Raw genomic sequence first — 21,612 nt, 5'->3', positions numbered from 1 at the left:
ATACAACAAGTGCAAAACAAAACATAGGAAATAAACAGTCAACACAACATTATACATTCATAGTACCCCCTGGTAAAAGCAATAAAATACAGCAATTGCTGTAGATAAAACAGCAGTATTTGACCTCAGAATAATAAAGTGCCAAAAAAGAGTCTAACGGTCCTCATATCTATATATATATATAAATGTTCTGATAGTTTTTCCCTTAACTTAAACAACAAAACTACACTACCAAATCACACCAAATTTGGCCACAAAAGACATAGTCATCCAATGCATTTTTGTAGTCAATGTTTTCAATATATCGTGATATTTTGGTGCTAAATTTGTAAATACAGTAATTACTACATGGCATTACTGCATATTGAATTACTTCTGTCAAATTTGTTGTAATACATGATGTTTTGGTGCTTAATTTGTAAAATCATAACCTAATTTGATGTTTAATAGGCTTTTCCTTAATCCCTCCTTAATTATCCAACATATTCACTTATCCAACATTCTGCCAGCCCATTTATGTTGGATAAGTGAGACTCTACTGTATTTGTGAAAAAATCAATTTTATATCAATTGTTATTTTATATTTCTCTATTATATTTCTCTGTATTTTCTGATGTTTTTATTTGGTTTGCTGTTTTATCCAGGCTTGGCCCCATGTAAGCTGCCCCGAGTTCCTTTGGGGAGATGGAGGTGGGTTATAAAAATAAAGTATTATATTATTATTATCACTAATGTAGTGTTAAATCATTTTTGCTTTACATCTCTTTTTTGATTAAAAGATGAAAATGACAAAAGTCATTTTTAGAATGCAAAAGAAATGTATCAGCAAGCCTAAAAGGGTATTTATTAATGCCTAATTTACTGCATATAATTTACTGCATTGTTATAGCCATAATTAATGGTCAGAAACAAAATACAAAATATATAGAGGAAATAAATGTATTTGGAAAACAAATACTTCTTAGAGGTATTGTATAATAGAAATCACCTTTCAGCTCTTTAATGTAAAGGTAGACTTTTTTTGTGTGTGAACATCTATTTTCTCGTCTAATTTTCATTATTCTTTTTATGTTAGTAACTTAGTATGTCCCCAAAGTAACATAAAAAAGGTCTGTCATTCAGATAATATGAACTTAATTTAATTATACACAAGGCACATTTGATTTTGTAGAGTCTTGTTCTTTTCATTGGATTGGAGAAGTCTGTTGAAGATCATGTCCAATATATTAATGAGTCCCTTGAGATAGTTTACATTTTAGAAGCTGAAACCATCTGTTCAGTTTAAATACTTGGTACAGGATGTGATCCAGGAGAGAACACACACACATTCTGGACACACACCTACATTTTCTCATAGCTAAGATTGTTTGAAGTTCCTTTCACAGAACCCACAAAATACTTGTGTGAAGTCTTCCTGTGTTGAGAGCATAGAACGATAAAATGCCATACCAATAGTGCATTCATATACTCCTCCAAATATATTCTATCAAATCACAAACTGCTTCTTGAACTGGGACAAATTTTAGAAGTACGTTTGAAGGTTTTCTTAAGATAGGTTCTGAAAAGGTAGTTGAAATACAGAAGTGTGCATTATGGGTCTGGATGCCTCTCTCTGGAATATGGCCTCAAAATCTAAGTCTAAATGAGAGGTGGATTTTCAAAAAAATTAAGATCATAAGCTAGAACCTTTACTGTCCTCAGTGAAAGAAATCTTAAAAGGTCATTATTAAAAACCTGGAAAATACTTTTGGTCAGAGGCTTTAACAAAGATAAATATCCAGGAGGTGTCATATCTGTTGTGTCCTGCTTCCCACAGGGTTTTATCATACTTCAAACTCCTGCTAGTTAGTGTACTACTATCAGGGGGGGAAACACTTGCACCAATCCTTGTTTTTCTAAAGAAAGGAAACTTGAAAACACAGCATCTAAAACTATGGATTTTCATCATTATTTTTATAGATTCATATTGTTGCAGTTAACATTTCAAGATAATCCATTTTTCCCATCTAAAATACTTGGTTGGTTACAGATAAAAATGTATCATTCTGATGTTTTAGTATTAAATATTCTTAAAATAAACTGGTCCATTTCAATTAAACTTACTTTCAGGTATAAATGCACATAATAGTGATGTATTCTTACACATAATTCTTCCCACTTTGCAGAATTTAATTTTCTCAAATTTATATCAAAAAATCCTACTTTACTCAGCTCAGGTAGGAAATGTGGAAGTGAATTTTTCTCTCTCTCTTTCTCTCTTTGGCCCCTTCCACACTGCCCCTATATCCCAGGATCTGATCCCAGATTATCTGCTTTAAATTGGGATATATGAGTCCCTACTGCCAGGTAACCTGGGATAAATTTATTTTATTTATTTATTTCCATCATTTCTATGCCATCCTTCTCACCCGAAGGGACTCAGCGCGGCTCACAGTCTGGCAAGATACAATGCCAATATATGATACAAAGAATAAAAACATAAGCAATTAAAACAATTAAACAGTTTAGCATAATATAATAAATACATTTAAAACAATACAATATAAAATACTTAAACCATTCATCCGTATAACCTTGCAGACCGGGTCATAGCCAACACAATTCACTCACTAAAAGTTTGCTCACAAAGCCAGGTCTTCACCTTTTTCCTAAAACTCAGAAGAGATAGGGCCTGCCGGATCTTACTGGGGAGGGAATTCCACAGCCGAGGGGCCACCACTGAGAAGGCCCTATTTCTCGTTGCCACCAACCACACTTGTGAGGCAGGTGGGACCGAGAGCAGGGCCTCCCCAGATGATCTTAAAGTTCTCGTAGGCTCATAGGAGAAGATACGTTCGGATAGGTAAGTTGGACCGGAACCATTTAGGGCTTTGTAGGCCAAAACCAGCACTTTGAATTGGGCTCGGTAGCATATTGGCAGCCAGTGGAGCTGACGTAGCAGCGGAGTGGTGTGCTCCCTGTACGCCGCTCCGGTTATTAACCTGGCTGCCGCCCGTTGTACTAATTGAAGCTTCCGGGCCGTCTTCAAAGGCAGCCCCACGTACAGCACGTTGCCATAATCCAAACGGGTTGTAACCAGAGTGTGGACCACCGTGGCCAAGTCAGACTTCCCAAGGTATGGGCGCAGCTGGTGCACAAGTCTTAGTTCTGCGAAGGTTCCCCTGGCCACCACCAAAAACTGGGGTTCCAGGCTCAGCAATGAGTCCAGGAGAACCCCCAGACTGCGAACCTGTGTCTTCAGGGGGAGTGCGACCCCGTCCAACACAGGCTGTAACCCTATACCCTGTTCGGCCTTACGACTGACCAGGAGGACCTCTGTCTTTTCTGGATTCAATTTCAATTTGTTCACCCTCGTCCAGTCCGACACAGTGGCCAGACACTGGTTCAGGACCTGGACAGCCTGCTTAGTGACAGGTGGGAAGGAGTGACAGAGCTGGACATCATCTGCATACAGATGACACCTCACCTCGAAACTCCGGATGATCTCTCCCAGCGGCTTCATGTATATGTTAAACAGCATGGGGGACAGTACTGAGCCCTGCGGGATCCCACAAGACAATGGTTGTGGGGCCAAGCAGGTGTCCCCCAATGACACCATCTGGGACCGACCCTCCAGGACAGACCGGAGCCACTGCAGTACCCCCAAGCCCCATCCCGGCAATGCGTCCCAGAAGGATACCATGATTGACGGTATCGATGGCCACTGAGAGGTCCAGCAGAACCAGCAGGGACACACTCCCCCTGTCCAGTTCCCGGCGACTGAATCAGATCCTGGGATATGGGGGCAGTATGGAAGGGGCCTCTCTCTCTCTCACACACACACACACACACACAAACACACACACACAAACGTATTATGCACAAAATATCATGTGAAGTTAACTAAGTTTAAGACTATTCCATATGCATAAATAGATATGGATCGAAAATATTCTTAATCTGATCTTGAGTCATGATTGTCCCCAAATCACTTTTCCTCCCCAGCAAAGATGTTTCTGGATCATATACGATTTTATGTCTTCAAGTAGTTTCCAACCTATAACAACCCTATTATAAGGTTTTCTACAGATTCATAGTACAATGCTTAAATTATAACACCATGCTGACTGTCTTATGGTTCATACTTGATTCATAATGTACTTTTCTAACATCTTGGTTGATTGAAAACAATTTTACCTTCTCCACAGTTCAAACAGGGCATGCAAGATATATGAAATCAAACACAAACACTGTAAAAAAAACAGTTTATGAATTTTATTTATATTCTGCCTTTCTCCCAGCAAGGGATTCAAGGCAGTTTTTAAATATCCCATAAATAGGAACATGAACTTTTAACATACTTTCAGACTAAGCTGCAGATCTTAAAGTAATGTCTTAAATAATTTCAGATCAAGTAGGAGATACTAAGATCCAGTTCTATAATGACAATAAAAACATTAAGAGCTTGTCCTTAGGAAATGATATGTTCTTAGGCAGTAAAGCCATGGCAGCCTGAGTTTCTAAGGAGGAGGAAATTTGTTTGAGCACAATGCCAATATCCTAGCCAAAGCAATGAATGCCTCACATTGTAGGGAAGATGGGAAAAGTAAAGCTACATCTACATTTCAGAAGAAAAATCTGAGGGGAAGAAAGGCTGCTGCTTCTAGTTTTGGAGTCATCTCAGCCTCTTGTTGGCAGAGCAAAAAAAGATATTTATCAAGGTTTGGAATAAAACAATATGGTGTAAATTACGATGGCCACCAAACAAAAGAATGGAAGCCAATTGGCTGCTTTGCCTAGATACTTTTGCGCCTCAAAGGTAAACAGACTTCACTCAACTGTGTGCACATATGTGTATGCACATATACACACAGAATATGAGATGTAAAATCAGACAACTGTTGAAAACTTTATTACTTGCAAACTACAAAAGAGAACTCTATATGAAATGGCATAAACCCTTAGCTAAGGAGAACTTTATAATAATTCATGGAATGATATAGAAACAAATAGATTTTTTTGTGATTCACATGAACAAAGCAAAAGTTTTTTTCAATTTATTTTCTCAACTTCAGCATAAAAGAAAAATCAAGATTAGCATCAGCTAAAGCAATGCTACTAAAAGTGTTGGTCCCTGGACTGAAGATAATCTCTGAGCCATTTGGTGCTAGTCAACAAGTTTTCAGGAAAACAAAGAAACAAGTTGTGGCCAATAGAGACACATATAGTAGATATGGGCCCAAAATTTGTCTCATCCATTTGATTTGTGTTTCCATTTCGTACAGTCCATTTGGATGGCATAGAATGGGAAGGCTCCTCCTGGAACAAAAATAAACTCAGTACAAAAGGCAGGACGGAGTGGGAACCAGCTCCAAGCCTGCTTTTCAGATTGATGTAGGTCCAGAGAGCAAAGGCCTGGCAAGGCCTGTAGCCGAGCGCTGAGTAAGGAGCATTCCTTACTCGGTGCTCGGCTGCAGGTACCCTGGCACTTTGGGCCTATGGGTGAAGGCTTTGGGCCTATGTGTCTGGGCCCAGCAGGGCCTGCAGCCAAGCACTGAGTAAGGAGTGTTCCTTACTCGACACTCGGCTGCAGGCCCTGCAAGGCCTGGGCATGTAGGCCCGAAGCCTGCACCTGTTAGGCCCAAAGCACCCAAGCCTATGGGTGCAGACTTTGGGATGACATGCCTGGGCCTCACAGGGCCTGCAGCGGAGTGCCGAATAAATTGCGCTCCTTACTTGGCGTTCAGCTGCAGGCCCTGCCAGGCCCAGGCACATAGGCCCAAAGCCTGCACCCATAGGTCTAATGCACCTGGGGCTATGGTTGCAGGCTTTGGACTGATGTGCCCAGTCCTCACAGAGCCTGCAGTGGAGCACCAAATAAAGAGTGTTCCTTACTCGGCGCTCAGCTGCAGACACCCTGGAGCTTAGGGCCTACAGGTACAGGCTTTGGGCCTATATGCCTGCACCTCACAGTGCCTGCAGCTGAGCACCGGGTAGCTTGGTGCTCAGCTGCAGGCCCTGCCAGGCCTGGGTGCGTAAGCCCAAAGCCTGCACCCATAGGCACTTTGGGCCTACAAGTGAAGCCCCCCCCCAAAAAAAATGGGCCAAAAGAAAACAGATCTTTTGGCACCGAAGATGGACCCCCCACCGAAAGCCAGGACACAAAACAGATTAAGATTTGCCCCAAATGCGCATGACTAATATATAGTGACAGTGCCTCACAACATTGCTGGTTACCTACATCAGTTATCATGAAAAGTTCTAAGCTAAAGTTTATGAGATAATGCATGCATGAGCTTGTTCACAGTGTTGACACTGGTCAAATCCAACATAATGGCAAGTAACGACACTAAAATGTTGTGATCAAATGTACTTTGGTATTGTTCTTAAGATCCGAGCTATAGTAGGGGCAAGACCAAAGCTTGGAAAAGTCACTTTGTGACCTACAACTTGGTAATTGTACTGAGCCAATAAGGATACTCCCCGTTTGCTGCAGATAACACTCCTATCAACATTGTTTATCCAATGGTATTGAAGCTGACAGGTAGCCTTCTCTCACTGTCCTTGTCTTGGAAGCGTAAGTATCCCTTGGAAACAAGGGCATTTCATATCAGAACATGTGAAAAAAGATACCAGTGGAGCAATGATCAATATGGTGCAAAGTAGATATTGTTCAATTTCAAGTACCTCGATTGTTTTGACAACATCATAAAATGTTGCGACAATTTTTTCTCAACAACACATTCACTTCTTTTGTCATAATTTATTTATGCATAAATATCATTTGCCAATGAAATACCACAGCTAAACTACATCAAAATAATAAAAACAGTGCAGTTCATATAAAGTACAGTTACACATGGGTGTAATTGACTGAAGACATTGGATGCTGCATGAAATACATGATATGCATGGGAAGAAATACTCTCTTGACATTTAGTTCAAGTAACATGACAACAACTCTTTATGGATGATAATGATGTTTATTGACATAAACTCATAACTATTCAAAAGTACTGCCACTGTGTCACTCCACCACCCCTTCCCAAAACAAATGGGTTGGATCCAAAATGCCCCTCTCCAAGTGACAGAGATACAGTAGAGTCTCACTTATCCAAGCTAAACAGGCTGGCAGAAGCTTGGATAAGCGAATATCTTGGATAATAAAAAGGGATTAAGGAAAAGCCTATTAAACATCAAATTAGGTTATGATTTTACAAATTAAGCACCAAAACATCATGCATTACAACAAATTTGACAGAAAAAGTGGTTTAATATGCAGTAATGTTATGTTGTAATTACTGTATTTACGAATTTAGCACCAAAATATCACGATATATTGAAAACATTGACTACAAAGGCTTGGATAAGTGAGACTCTACTGTACTTCCATTTGCAAAAGTCATAGAGAGTCTCAATCTAATAGAAGCTTCTTGTAGAAGGAAAAAAAGAGGGGTAGATTATTTTCTCCAGTTTCTCCTGGAGATCATACTGGGAGCTATAGGTAGTGGGGATCACAGAAAATTATTTCCTCTCAGCTCAAACTTGGAAAGGTTTGAGTCCCCCTTGGGGTAGAGAAAGGCGGGATATAAATATGGTAAATAAATAAATAAAGGTTACTTTGGGGACTACAGTCCCCAGAATCCCCCAGTTTCAATAGCCATTGACCATAGTATCTGGGAAATTCTTGGAGCTGTGATACAACAAATGCATTTTCCAGTTTGTGTCCCATACCCTTTCCCCCATAATCTGTAAAACTCTGGTAAGTACTAGTCTGGATCCAACCGATTTATTTTAATATCAAGAGTTAACCAATACATTATAATTGCAAATCACATAAAACTGCATTCAAATATAGAATAAAAATGGTTTCTCACCCCTCAAAACAAAACTGGAACTTTGGTTTATAGGAACCGGCTATGCCCATATACCCTCCTCATCATCCTGCGAGCCAGACATTAGAAGATGCATAGGGATTGTTAGCATTGGAATGAAAGAAGAAACAATTAGTTATTTTGGTGCATTTGAAATTACATTGATTTTCATGGGTGAAAGTTTATGAAATCAAGTACGAAGTTGATTGTAAGAGCAAATAGCAAATGGTTGCATAAAAAAAAGAAAATCTCAATTTGCAGAGAAAATAAGGCTGCAGTCCCATCCATGGATCACAGTGGGATTTATTTCTGAGAAGATGTGCATCGGATTGTACTATAAGTTTTACTATTCTGAGCATGCACATCAGTATTACAAAAGAAGCCCAAAATTTATTATATATTTTGAAAAGTAATAGGATCATTCCAAGAAATCCATTGCTTAATGTTTGGGGTACATGAGTAGTTACATACACAAAATTATTTGTCTACCATTTACTGTCCAACATGCATGCAGGAAGAACTCTTATTTCGCCCCAAAGGCTGGACTGTGTCTAAAATGTTTTCCATGGAAAGAATGACATGGCAAAGCAGGTGCTTGCCAAGCTCTGGCCCCTGATTTGCTGTCATTCTGATACCTGTCTCCATGCCATGCCTCTCTTTATTTATTTATTTATTTAGCATCCTGAGCCTTGTTTGTTTGTTTAATGTATATGGGACCTAAGACAGTTTATAGCATAAGTTAAAACAAAATATGGCCAAACTGGATGCAGTTTCATCTATGTAGTTGCAGCCCTGCCCACCACTGAAATGTGGACCACTAGGTTCAGGGCTGAGTCCAGGATTATCTCCTGCATATTAAGGTACAGCGTAATCTCATCCAGTACAGGACATTTCAAATATCTAGGAACATTTCTCATGCTTGGGTGTACCTGAGTTTTACAAGAAAAATTAAGTAAACTTCAGTGTTACCTTCCTGAATCATAAAAGTTCATGAACTATTTGTATTGTGTTGAGCAACCACATCAATACACTTATCAAGCAGATCTTGGAAAAGTTAGGTTATTTGGATTACTGTTCCCAGTATCCACCAGCCTGGAGGAGTAGCAACAAAGAATTAGACTAAGTGAAACAACAAGAAAGTGTGGCTTCTGGCTAAAACTGTAACTGAGTTCAGCCTTACTTAGTGGACAGAGTATCAATTAAAAATCCTTTCACAACACAGTCTTCATGAATTAAACTTTCCTGGCTTCCTTCCTCCCCTGAAAAATCCTGCCTGACAAGACTTGTCACAGATACCTTTCATGTTCCTGAGTGCAAAGAATTAACATCTCAGCTCAAGTTAAGTAAATCTAGTGATAATAATGTGCTCATCTCATGAAATGGTTTTTTTTTTTCTTTTTAAAAAAAAGGCTGGTATAAGGCATCTTTTTCTGCCTTTTTGTCTGCTGTCTACAAGTGATGCTTTCAGTTGTCAAGCATGTAACTACTGGCTCTGAAACTATGAAAGCTTTCTACATGTTGCAGACAATAGCATTTCTTTTTTTGCAAACTGGTTGCCACATAAGGGATTTTATTTCTTGCAACAAATATATTTACTTGCTGTGACCTGAAAAGACACTGTTTTGAAAGTGTCCAGGGACATCTACAAAAATTCTGACAATGTGCTAATCCTCAGTCAGTTTATGAGGAACACGTATGGTCAAATAAAACTCAGTGATGTCTGAACCTGCTTGTGTATCCAGCAATAACTATTTAAACACAGAAGCAGGTGAGTTGGGAAACTTCACTTGGCTGGGTAAGAAAGTTCTGTGGATCTATACACTTGAGGCTGAGTCAGCTCTACTTGGTTCATTGTAGGTTCATTTCTAAAAGCATCGACATGCACTTCTTGCTTTTTTGCTCTTTCTGGTTTTTATTTAATTATGGTGTTGTCTCACTTCCCTTCCCTTCACTACATTCAGGCCCCTTGCACACATCTGTATAAAATCCACATTGAACTGGATTATATGGCAATGTGGACTCAGATAACCCAGTTCAAAGCAGATATTGTAGATTATCTGCCTTGATATTCTGGGTTATATGGCTGTGTAAAGGGGCCTTCACTCTAGTTTAAGAGGTTTCCTTAATGGTTCCTATACTGTTGACAAATTTCTCTGACTTCTACCTGTAATGTAAAAACATAGGAATATAGGAAGAATCATGCTGGTTCAGACGAGATGCATATCTAGTCCAACATTCTGTTCACATGGTGGTCCATCATTTCCCTATAGGAATATCCCCCGCAGGCTATCAGTGTACAGTCAGCCTGACTTATCTATGGGTTCTGCACCCTCCCCTGAAAAGATTCAAAAATCAGACTTTGATTTTGCCATTTTATATAATAACTGGACAATTTGGACAGAAAAACAAGAAAACTCATGACCATTCATCATACACTTCATCCTTGCAGTGATGTTAACCAGCTATATCTGCCTAAAAGATCTGGTGGCAGAGGACTCTTACAAGTAAAACAAGCAGTCAAAGAAGAAGAACATGCCTTGGCAGAATATGTAAAGGAAAGTGAAGAGCCTGCTTTGATTGAAGTAAAAAATCAGAAACTCCTCAAAGCACAAAAGACAAAAAAAACCATACAAGAAAACTGCACTATGAACTAGAGCTGACAGCTGACAGCTGACAGCATCCACATGGCTACCAAGGGCCCACTGCACCTGCATTGCCCACCCTACACTCTCCAGCTGCTGATATATACAGTGGCATACTGCATCTGACTAGAAAATCATGAGGACAAGCACAAAGGAGGATACAGAAGCCATTTTCTTAAGAAAATGGCACTGAGAAACAGAAACTGCTGTGGGACAAGGTGGAGCAAGAGACAGCAAGCAGTCTATAATGTTGGTTTTGTAAAAATGTTTTTGCAGTAATTTATTCAGCAGTTTGAATCACAACTTAGATCATATTTGGCACAACCTAACTTTCTGAGGTTTTCTTGAAAACCTAGACTTCTGGCTGGTTCAGACTTGTGACAATGAGCTGGCAAGTGTTTAGCAGTCTAGCTTTAGAAATCATTTCAGTCAAAAGTATAGGAAGCTGCCTTCAATCTAAGGATTTCAGGCAGAGGCCTTTTCCATCACATGATACCTGCTTCTTTCTAAGTGGAGAACTGGAAAGCTCGATCTGGGAACATTTGCAAGCAAAGCATGTGTTCTGTCATTGAGTTATTTCCCCTGTTCTTTTTTGACAGGAACTTCTATAAGTTTACACCTCAGTCCTTTACCCCCTACCAGAAATTAAGTAGACAGTAAAAGAGGGGAAATTTTTCTGGTGCAAGGGTAGCACACAGGCAAGTATTTTAATCTTACATTTGGATTTGATATCTACATTTCAGTAACATAAAAACAATACAGTGTTAGAAAAAACTCACTATATATATATATATATATACACACACACATACACATACACACACACACACACAATAATCAGCTAAAGACAAGCCATAAACTAGAAGTGCATCAGAATATTTACCAGATACCTTCTCTATGGTTTATGGGGCAGCAAGGCAAAGAACAAAAAAGGGCTAACAAGTAACTTATTTTTGGAAGTGGGTGGAGTGAACTAATCAATTGGGAATCTGGGGATTTTTCCATTACACGAGGAGGCAGCACTGGGTTTTATATATTTTTACAAACAAGCTTTTGTTGTCAATTCAAAAATTGTAGGCAGAGACTTGGTAGCATTGAGAAGGACTCAATGGGACCAACACTACATCATGAGATAGCACCATTCTCTGGGGCTGGCTGGCTGGCTGGCTTGCTTGCTTGTTTATATGCAAGGCATTTATTCACCACCTTTTGACCTACCAATGCTTCAAAATGATGCATAATTCACAAAAACACTTTTAAAACCTGAAATAAACAACCACAGATCAGTTAAAAACAGTTGAAACTCCTCTTTATAAAATAAAACCAGATGAATGGTTTAAAAACATCCAGAACAGACACCTCTAGTTTTAAGAGCTAAAGGGCATATGAAACAGTAGAGTATTCACTGCCACCCAGAAATTCAGAAGAGATAGAGATAAGAAGGAGTTCCACAGTTGAGTGGTGCTCCAAAGAAAGCCTCATCATGTGTCCGCAAAGAAAGCCAAGATTATGTGACTTCACATAGTACTGTTCTGAGAAGCTTTGTGACGAAAAGATAGCTGTCCTCACATCACAATGCCCTTTCTTTGTTAAAAGGTGACAAATATGCTCCTTGTTGTGAAACCTTCCCTCCAGGCTGTGAATCTGGAGAAAGGTGAGAAAGAATTGCTCCTATGTTGTCTGCAATGGTCTGGATGTTCCAGCATAAAATAGCCCTGCTTGGCCAGGGTTAGCCCCCACTGGTTTAAGCAGCATTGTTTTCTGCCTTCTGAGGATTTCAGTCAAGAAGCTATGTTAGAACAACCATTTCCAACATATTGCAGTAGTCAATTGCCATTAGAATAGACAATGACCTTTCAGTTAAAAGAAAAATCTTCTTCTTCTAGGAACAGAGCTAACTGGGCTCCACATGGAACTCTCAATAGAGAGGTTTATTTTGAAGACCTCTCTTGCTTTGCCATTCCTGGCTTTTTTGGTGTATCTGAACTATAGGCCATATTCCTTCCTTTTACTTTTTTATTATAGCTCTCTTTATTTCATGGTGAGCATGATTCTTGGAGGCTGCTGGTTTCTGGGAGATGTAATCTGAGAAAGGACTATATATTATTTTGGTCTTAGGGATTCTGGGAAGCATAATTTCGAAAAGTAACTTTTCCCAAGTTTTTGATCTACACTACCTACTTTTCTCAGACATAATTCATTCACCTTTTAAAACTTTCTGAATAACCCAATGTCTTGAAATACACAAATGCCATAATTGCATTTCCATGTTCTGGAGTTTTGTTCTCTACATATGCCTGTATTATTGACCCACTATTATTTCTTCCATCCACTCATACCCTTGAATCAGTCCAAACTCTTCCCCTCCCTCCAAGAGAAACTAACTGCAGCTAATACATGCGGCACTCATAAAGGACTCATAAAGTAAATTTGGGATCTTCTTGGCTCAAAGCGTTGTCAGTCCTGAAAGTGACATTAGAGTTCTTTTCAAAAACTTTAAACCTTCAAATTGCTCCCCTCCCAGGAAGAAACACGGAGTGGAGAGGTTGGGAAACATTTTGGCTCACACTATTAAATACTGTAGTTTATTTTGGCCAAGAGGAAGAAAAAAGGTCATTTCTATCAAACCACCACAGTTGTACCCACACACCCACTTTTATCAGTCCAGAAAACACTCCCTTTTAAATACTCTTTACCATCGCTAGAAATGAAAGCCAAGTTCTACCATCCTCTTGCAGGTGACACCTACGTGACACTTCCCTTGCAAAATAATATGGCACAGAGATGCTAAGACCATTCTCCTTTCCTCTTGGAGTAAAAGACATCTAAGAAAAGACACTGGGATCCTCTCCTTAAGCTCAATTACTCTAATTGTCTCTTCCTTTTATGCGAGGTAAATCCAAATAATGTTAGCTTGTTTTTCTTGGTGCTGACAGAATATACCCTAGGCATTCGATTATGTTTCAAGGTTTACTTTATAAAACAAGAAGCAACTACATTTGCTCAGTTGTTTTGAGAATTAGATATTGTGGGACAAAGCATTTCTAAAATTTTACTTTTGTAAGAACAATGTTATGCTGATACTGGTGAGCAGATTCAACCCGATTATATTCTTGTGGCTAGGTTGGGTTCATAAAAGACAAGCACAATAAATTATACATGGAATAGAACAGCTATCTAAACAAAAATGTGTACTTAAAAAACCAGTTCTTTAGAAACATTATTTTTAATAGTCAAATTAGAAACCTTCAGAAATGCTATGAAAGAAAAGGAGAAAAGAAAACCATAACAAGAGAAATGAAATGCCAACGGAAAAAGGAAAGAAAACATTTAGTTTCTTTGAGTGATAGAACTCAATAACAAAACTCTTAGTTTCAGTTCAAAGAGCATATCATTACCATTGTTTATTTTTTCCCCTTGAAGATTTATTTTATCATGAACACTGGCATGGTAACAGGGTAACTGGGAAGTAAGGAAAGGAAAGACAGGACTAACCTGTTCTGGAGAGGGCCGGTGATTGGAGTGCTGGGTCCTCCCAGGCGATCTGTGGTGATGATGGTGGTGATGGTGATGGTAGTGGTGATGGTCATCATCATAGTTGTCTGCCATCAGTTTCATCCTATTCTGTGTCTGTTGGATTCAAAGCAAACACATTGCCTTAAGTGCTAGAATGCATTAGTCAAAAAGAACATGAGCTGGGCCTGCCGGAGGAATGCAGGAAAAATTTAGCCAGTCTGATTTTTGCATAGCAAATCAGGATCTGCTGAACCAGAACATTACCAGCAAGCTGAAATGTGTACTTTTCATAATCTTACAATTCAGTTCATAACCCAACATGAAAAAGCATGTACAGTTGGCCCTCAATACCCACGGATTCTGCATCCATGGACTCAACAATCCATGGCGAAAATATATTTTTTAAAAAGCCAGAAGCCAACCTTGATTTTATATAAAGGATACCATTTTATTATGCCACTGTATATAATGAGACTTGCCCATCTACAGATTTTGCATCTGAAAGCAAACCCCAGCAGATATCAAAGGCCTTCTATATATATTAAAAAGCATTCTTTTGAAGAAAAATACTTATGGAAAGTGTGCTCAGTAGGAGAAGTACATTAAAAATGTGCATTTAGGGGTAATTGCAATAAAAGATCATACAGATATTATTCTGGTATATTTTACTGCATTTCAAAACTGATATGAATGTAAGATGAAGCAAACTAGTGTTCAAACTCAAACACACCTGGATGCACAACATCTAACTAAATAGGCTGGCACACAGCAAACCAATGTTCTGTGAAAGATTAACAAGATGCCTCTATGAAGGACAAGGCTGAGGATCTAATAGAATACTCATGTTAAACTGCAGGTCTGTGGGCCAAATCCGGCCTGCCACATTATTTTATGTGGCCCGCGAGACTTTCAATGTCAGGGCAACATAGTTACATTTATACAGTCAATGGTCCTTTCAAGCTAACAATAAAGCTGATGTAGCCTTCAGTGAAAATGAGTTTGAAACTTCTGTAATAGATCATTCAAAGGGTGAGAAGGAGTTGCAAACAGAAGCATTCCCACTGAGCACTCCTTAGCAAGATGATGCCATTTCCCAGCTGAATGCATATTCTTTTTATACTCTGGCTCTCAGGGACTACAGTGAAAGCATACTGTCCACCTCACCGTGGGAGTAAATGGTCATTGAAACAGGCAAGGGCCCATTACCAATGACACAACACCAAAACCTCTTCACCCACATGAGGCCATAAGTAACTTGAGCTCCATTCTGTCCACTCTGAGCACTAGTTTTGCCTAATGCATTATTTAAATGAATCATGGCATACATCATACTTTTTACTGCACATGTATATAGACTGAGTATCCAGAATTTAAAAATCCGAAATAATCCAGAATGCAAAGCTGTCCACATGAGCAGCTGAGATAATGACACCTTTGCTTTCTGATGGTTCAGCATACACACAAACTTTGTCTTATATACAAAAATTATTTTAAATATTGTATAAAATTAACTCCGGGCTATATTTATAAATTGTATATGAAACACAAATGAATTTTGTGTTTACACCTTGGACCCATCCTCAAGATATCTCATTATGTACATAAATGCAAGTACAGCTATTCCAAAATGAGGGGGAAACCAAAATCCAAAACACTTCTGGCCCCAAGCATTTTGAATAAGGGATACTCAACCTGTGTTTACAACACTGTATTTTATATTCTACATTCATTGCTGAATAAAATGTATATATAGGTGTCCCATGCCACACTTTAACACAATTATTACAGGAATTATGACTTGTACCAGAAAACACTTCGTTCTCTTCTCTAATTTACAGTTGAACATTCCAGCTCCTAAAGACCATACATGTGATTCAGATAGCACCAACTTGTTGCCTGATACCTCCCCAGCATATCTATCTGTTATAAGTCTACATTTGGAGTTGAAATGTTGATCCCAAACGTAATTCCGTTTAATACGCCATTACCCTTTTCTCCATACTCTAACATGTAGGAACATTCCTGCAATTGGCAGCTTTAATGTTAGCCTTCCACATGTGTTGGCTTTCGGTTAGTTATCTATGGAGTCAGATCTGGAGATCTGCTAAGCATAGTGTAACTACGAAAACATTCATCTGTATAAAATATTTATATTTCACTACCAAAGAACAGGCAGAGAAATAACTTCCAAGAGCAATTACATTCATGAGCAGCATAATGTGTGAATTGATCTTAATGGCAAAGCTAAAGCAACACCCCTTTTGACGGTCAAAAATGTTATCTAGATAGCAATGTGGGTTTACTTTTCAATGAATGACCAAAGCCATAATTGAATATGGATTGGCACTAAAGCAGCCTACAGAAGAAAGAAAGCTTGTTACTGACCTGCAGTTGAATGTTCTTTACTGAGTCTTAAATCTAGCTACAAATGATAGGATGAAAACACCGTTCTCATCTACATAGTGCCAAATACTCTATCGCATTTCAAAAACTGACTCCATCCTATATATCTTCAAAGAGATAGATTTTCAATAAGGAAGAAGATGATATTCTTAAGGTTTTAGTAATTAGGGACCTCAGCACATTGATGAGGTCCAGGATCATGATTTGCCAGCCTTTGTGACGAATTGAGTGGCAGAGTGGCAATCCTAGCCACCAGCTGATGCTTTCCCATCCCACATGGGAAAGTGTCACCACTCCACCAAATCCCATTGGAGCCCCCAGTGGCCTAGGGGATAAAAGCCTAAAAGACTTGAAGGTTGGGTTGCTGACCTGAAAGCTGCCAGGTTCGAATCCCACCCGGGGACAGTGCGGATGAGCTCCCTCTATCAGTTCCAGCTCCATGCGGGGACATGAGAGAAGCCTCCCACAAGGATGGTAAAACATCAAAAACATCCGGGTGTCCCCTGGACAACATCCTTGCAGACGGCCAATTCTCTCACTCCAGAAGCAACTCCAGTTGCTCCTGACACACACACACACACAAAAACCAAATCCCATTGTTCCTAACGGAACACAAGGTGGTTTGTGTGTTGCCGGAGGCAGCGTCCCATCACACTTCTACCCCAGTTCACCCATGGAGCCCCACCAGAAGTTGCCCTATGTTGTATGATGAGAGGCATAGAGCTCCATGGGTGAACTGGGGCAGAAGCATCCTAGGATACTTCTTCCACCCCATGTGATATAGGTTCCTAGAAAATAGCATCCTAGTCATCTAAACCTTACAATATCATTTTACTCTGAAAAAAATTCTCAAATCTTTGTTTATTTTCTTATCAATAAACAGTCTTAAATTTCCTACCTTTCAACTGTATGCTATGAAATGCACAAGTTAAACAAAATGATATATGCAATCTTGAAAATATTTCCGGTAATGAGGTGTTGGAGATTACACTTGTCATAGGACAAGAACTGTGAATGAATGATGCCATCTTAATTTGGTGCTGAAATATAAATCAACCACTTTTAATATTTCTTCTGAAATAATCCATGCCATAGGGAAAGAAGACTTTGGCAATTTTATCAGCTGTTTTAAATTTTTTATAACTAGCCATTTTGGGGGAAAACACAAGGCATCAGAGTTTTCTCAGAGCAAGATGATTTCTTTTGATAAATTATCACTTAGCTAGGTTAACAGGGAAAAAAATCTACAGTTATATTTTGGCTTCTCTTGGGGTCCAGTTACAGGAAAATACAGACTGGGATATTTCTTCTGCTTTATAGAAATCAACTGTCTTTATGGTTTCCTGTTTCCAAATGTGTCATAATCAGATGAGGGTATTTTTGGTGGGTTGGACGTATAAAGCGCAAGTAGAAAACACGGGATGACTATAATTATCTTTACCAAGCCTTTAATCCAAATACTGTGAAGGACTTCTGCATGTTTTATTTACTAATTCTTTTAAGGTTCAGTAGGCTTTGAAATGCCAGGTATACTTTTATTCCAGGAAGAAATTAATTAACTGGATTGGAATTTGTCCAGGACCCCAAGGCCTTTATACCTCTACACTTGCAAAAAAAAATGTGATGGGATTTTTATTGACCACATGTGTTTAAAAACTTAGTTTATCTGGTGGGGGTGATCTGTGTACTTCCAACATCACCATGTCCCATGAAAATGTACTGAGCATTGATCTGGAGGGAAGAGTGCCATCTACTGACTTTGTCATGCTATCGCTTCCTGCAGTGTTGTAAGTAATTGCTTAAAATCATATTTCAAGTGTATTACTGAGCATGTCTCTTCCTATTTGACATGGAATAGTAAAGCAGAAGGATATTCTACATTGTATGACCTTGATTTTGAGTGTATCTCACTGAGTGCAAAATATATAATGCTCTTTAAATTTTAGTATATACACTCTAGAAATAAAAGTTGCTACATCCAGGGCCATTCTAGACAGGATTCATATCCCAGGATCTGATCACAGGTTTTCTGTTTATCTCAGATTATCTGGCAGTGCGGACTGATATAATCCACTTTTAAGCAGATCCTGGGATATAGGGTCTCTCTGGAAGGGCCCCCAGAATGAACTCAACTCACAGAGCATTTTGCAACTAACATTTAATAGTTTCAGCAATACAGTGTGTGGCTCTAAATATTTAGCATTTAATCTGAAAAGATTTAACTTAATTTTAAAACAACAATATCATTTGACAAGTATAATAACAGTACTTAAACTTTTTTGAAGTTGTTATGTGCCTTCAAGTTATTTCCAACTTACGGCAACCCTATCACAGAGTTTTCTGGGGCTGAGAATGTGTGGCTCGCCAAAGGTTATGCAACGGGTTTCTGTGGCCAAGAGGAGAATCAAACTCTGATTTCTACAGTTGTATCCAGCACTCAAACCAAAACAACACACTGGCTTTAACTGTAAATTATTATCAATGAACTTACTTTTAAAAATAGAAATGAACAGATTTCCATTTTTTATTCTGCTTCTCTCTCTCTTGGACATTCTCAATCTTTTTCTTTTTCCTTTTTCTCTTCTGTTTTTTTTGCTTTCCTCTATCACGTAAGTAAAAATCCCACCACTCACCAAAATACAGCTTTGAAGAAAAGTTACCCTGGACATTTCTAAGGGTCTCTGTTCTAAGCCCCCCTGCTCTGTGAATGTGGGTAGAGCCGAGGAGGAGAAATTGAGAGCTGGATCAAAATGAGCCACAACCCATGGATGGATCTAGCATTTAAGTGGGTGATTCCTTTTCCTGTCATTGAATTAAAACAACAACTTTCTAGCCAAAAAACAAGAGTTCAACAAGTTCCACTTTTTTATTTTTAAAATGTTCAGTGCAGATTCCACCAGAGGCTCAGCTTGCAAGAAAATCCAATGTCAATTGAGGCAGTTTTTTTTTTTAGGTTTTTTTTTTTTTTGTTATCTGGCGGGATGGAAGGTTACAGAGTCAGATAAATTTGAATGCAATTAAGTACAAAGTGATGCATGTAATAACGGCAATAATGTTTCACACTTCAAGTGTTCAAAGCTCTTTATATATGACAAACTTTCTACTTTCATTATCAACATAGGTGTGGATTTCCTTTCTTGTATACTGAAACTGTACCCGTGATAAAGTGTAAGATAGACTAAAGGAAGTATTTGCATTAGCAAAATATACAGCAAGAGCTATGTTTGGACAAGGCAACTGTAGCTCACCCTGTGAGTTGGGCAGAGGTTATGTATCCGTACAAAGTATTGTTTCCTCACTGCCGGTTTATTCTGGCTGAAGTCAAGGATAAAGCACACGAAGGCGTTTTTGATCATCTAGTATTTGCAAAAATGCATGGTAGAGAATGAAGCCAACTCCTTTAGCACTTCCACTACTGTTCATGTTCTTACAAGAATAGAGTTAATAGTACTATTCTCGATCCCCAACAACTATCTATCTATAGACTATCTAATCCTATCTTAGCTGAAATGGGCTAGTGAAAGACCATCCTGGTAAATGAATATTTGGCCCATAGTAATCATGTTCGGTAGGCCCGGTTTTAGATAAAGGAAATGGCAAGACACTTCTAAGTATTCCTTGCACAAGAAAATCCAATGAAATTAATGGGGTTGTTGTAAGTCAACAGGCTACTTGAAAGCACACACATATATTGATGTGATACACACATCTTCCATAGCATTTAGCTATGCCAGTGTAGATGGACTAAAGGCACTACAAGATCCCTTTGCATATTGTTAGACTTGTAGACTGGTTTGTTAATCACATTTATGAGAATGGGAGGGGAAACAGTTAATTCCTTAGAAATTCCCAGTGACAAATAAAATCTGCCCCTTGTATCAATGAAGAATGATAGTCTTTAGTACCTCATTTTTCCTCTTAACATCTGAGAGCTTAAGTGATAGAAACATACAAAGAAGACTGTTGTCTCAAAAAGCTTAGCTGATAATATACCCATGCAATCATTTTATTATGTGTCTTTGCAACTGTAGTTCTTGCATATAAATCCTTCCCTTCCTCACTCTGTCACAAACATACACATACATCTGCATCTGCAATAGAAATACTGGTTGGTTTGTAGTTTTACAGAGCTGACTACTGGGCAGTGTACAATATACTATGGTTTAAACACCGCTAAGTCCACTGATGACAACCACTTAAAGGGTGTAACACTATGCATGAAAAGTCTATGTAAACAGAACCTTCTTCTTATTAAGCCAAGGAATGCAAATTGCTTTCCAGCACTTCAAAAGGAAATATAAATGGTCATTATATAAGAGTTCTCACCAAGAGCTCTTGCCTTGCTAAGTTACACAATTTATTTGTGAAACAGCCATCACCGCAGTTCACCTGGACATTTATACTATAATTTAACATATTTGTCTTTCTGCTTACTAGTCTGTTATGCTATAAAAACCCTCAGTATTAAAACAGGAATGGCGACAACAGCCCTGAATTGGCAAGAAACAGTTCACTGTTCACAAAAACGGCACATTCAGGGAGAGTATACTTTAATGTATAGTTAACCTTTTTTTATTTTGTGCCATCTTGCCCCTTTTTACAGCACAAAACATTTTGGAAAGCTGCAGTTTCCCAAACTACACAGTTCACAAAGTGCACATTTTTGTTGTGCCAAGAAAAAAAAGGCAGTGGAAACTTTCTGTTGCTATTTTTATCCTTGCAAATGTTACAGAGGTGTCAGGAACTCCAAACCTTGACTTCAACTGGGAAATTGTCAAAATCTGCTCCTTTTTAACCCACTGGGACAAGGTGGATCCTTTTTTTTCCTTTTTTTTCTCTCTCTCTTTTTCTTTTTTTTCTTTCTTTTTCTTTTATTTTCTTTTTTTTTCTTCCTCCCCCCTTCTTTGCTGTCTTTTCACCCACTTTACCTCCCCACAGTTTGTTTTCCTCGCTTTCGCTGTAAAAGTCACACAGAAAATAATAAAAAGTATAGCGGAAAAAAAAATTTGCTCCTTCCCTAGTACTATCTATTGGCAGTATCATTGGAAATGGTGACTGACATTGGTAGTTTCGCTCTAATGGTTGCTATCAATTTCCTTTATTGTCATGGATAGCATGGATGAGGGTTTGGCTGAGCTCAGGCTGGAACAGCAACTCTCTCAGCCACACCCAGAGGTAACAACTACTAAGCCTGCTGA

At 38.7% G+C, this 21,612-nt stretch overlaps 1 protein-coding gene across 18 annotated transcripts in view; it reads right to left on the bottom strand.

Moving 5' to 3' along the window:
• Positions 1-21,612, bottom strand: part of erc2 (ELKS/RAB6-interacting/CAST family member 2) — a 698,491-nt gene that overhangs the window by 185,609 nt on the left and 491,270 nt on the right. For all 18 annotated transcript variants that reach the window (XM_062969888.1, XM_062969890.1, XM_062969892.1 and 15 more), the window contains 2 exons: positions 13,991-14,125; positions 7,857-7,923 (listed from right to left, as the gene is read on the bottom strand). In XM_062969888.1, coding sequence (XP_062825958.1) covers positions 7,897-7,923; positions 13,991-14,125 — 162 coding nt within the window. In that variant the 3' untranslated portion in view covers positions 7,857-7,896. The remainder of the gene's footprint in view (positions 1-7,856; positions 7,924-13,990; positions 14,126-21,612) is intronic.

The sequence above is a fragment of the Anolis carolinensis genome, chromosome 2 (assembly GCF_035594765.1).
Source record: "Anolis carolinensis isolate JA03-04 chromosome 2, rAnoCar3.1.pri, whole genome shotgun sequence".
NCBI lineage: Eukaryota > Metazoa > Chordata > Lepidosauria > Squamata > Dactyloidae > Anolis > Anolis carolinensis.
The sequence above is the reverse complement of the archived record's forward strand: the minus strand, read 5'-3'. Positions and strand labels throughout refer to the sequence as shown.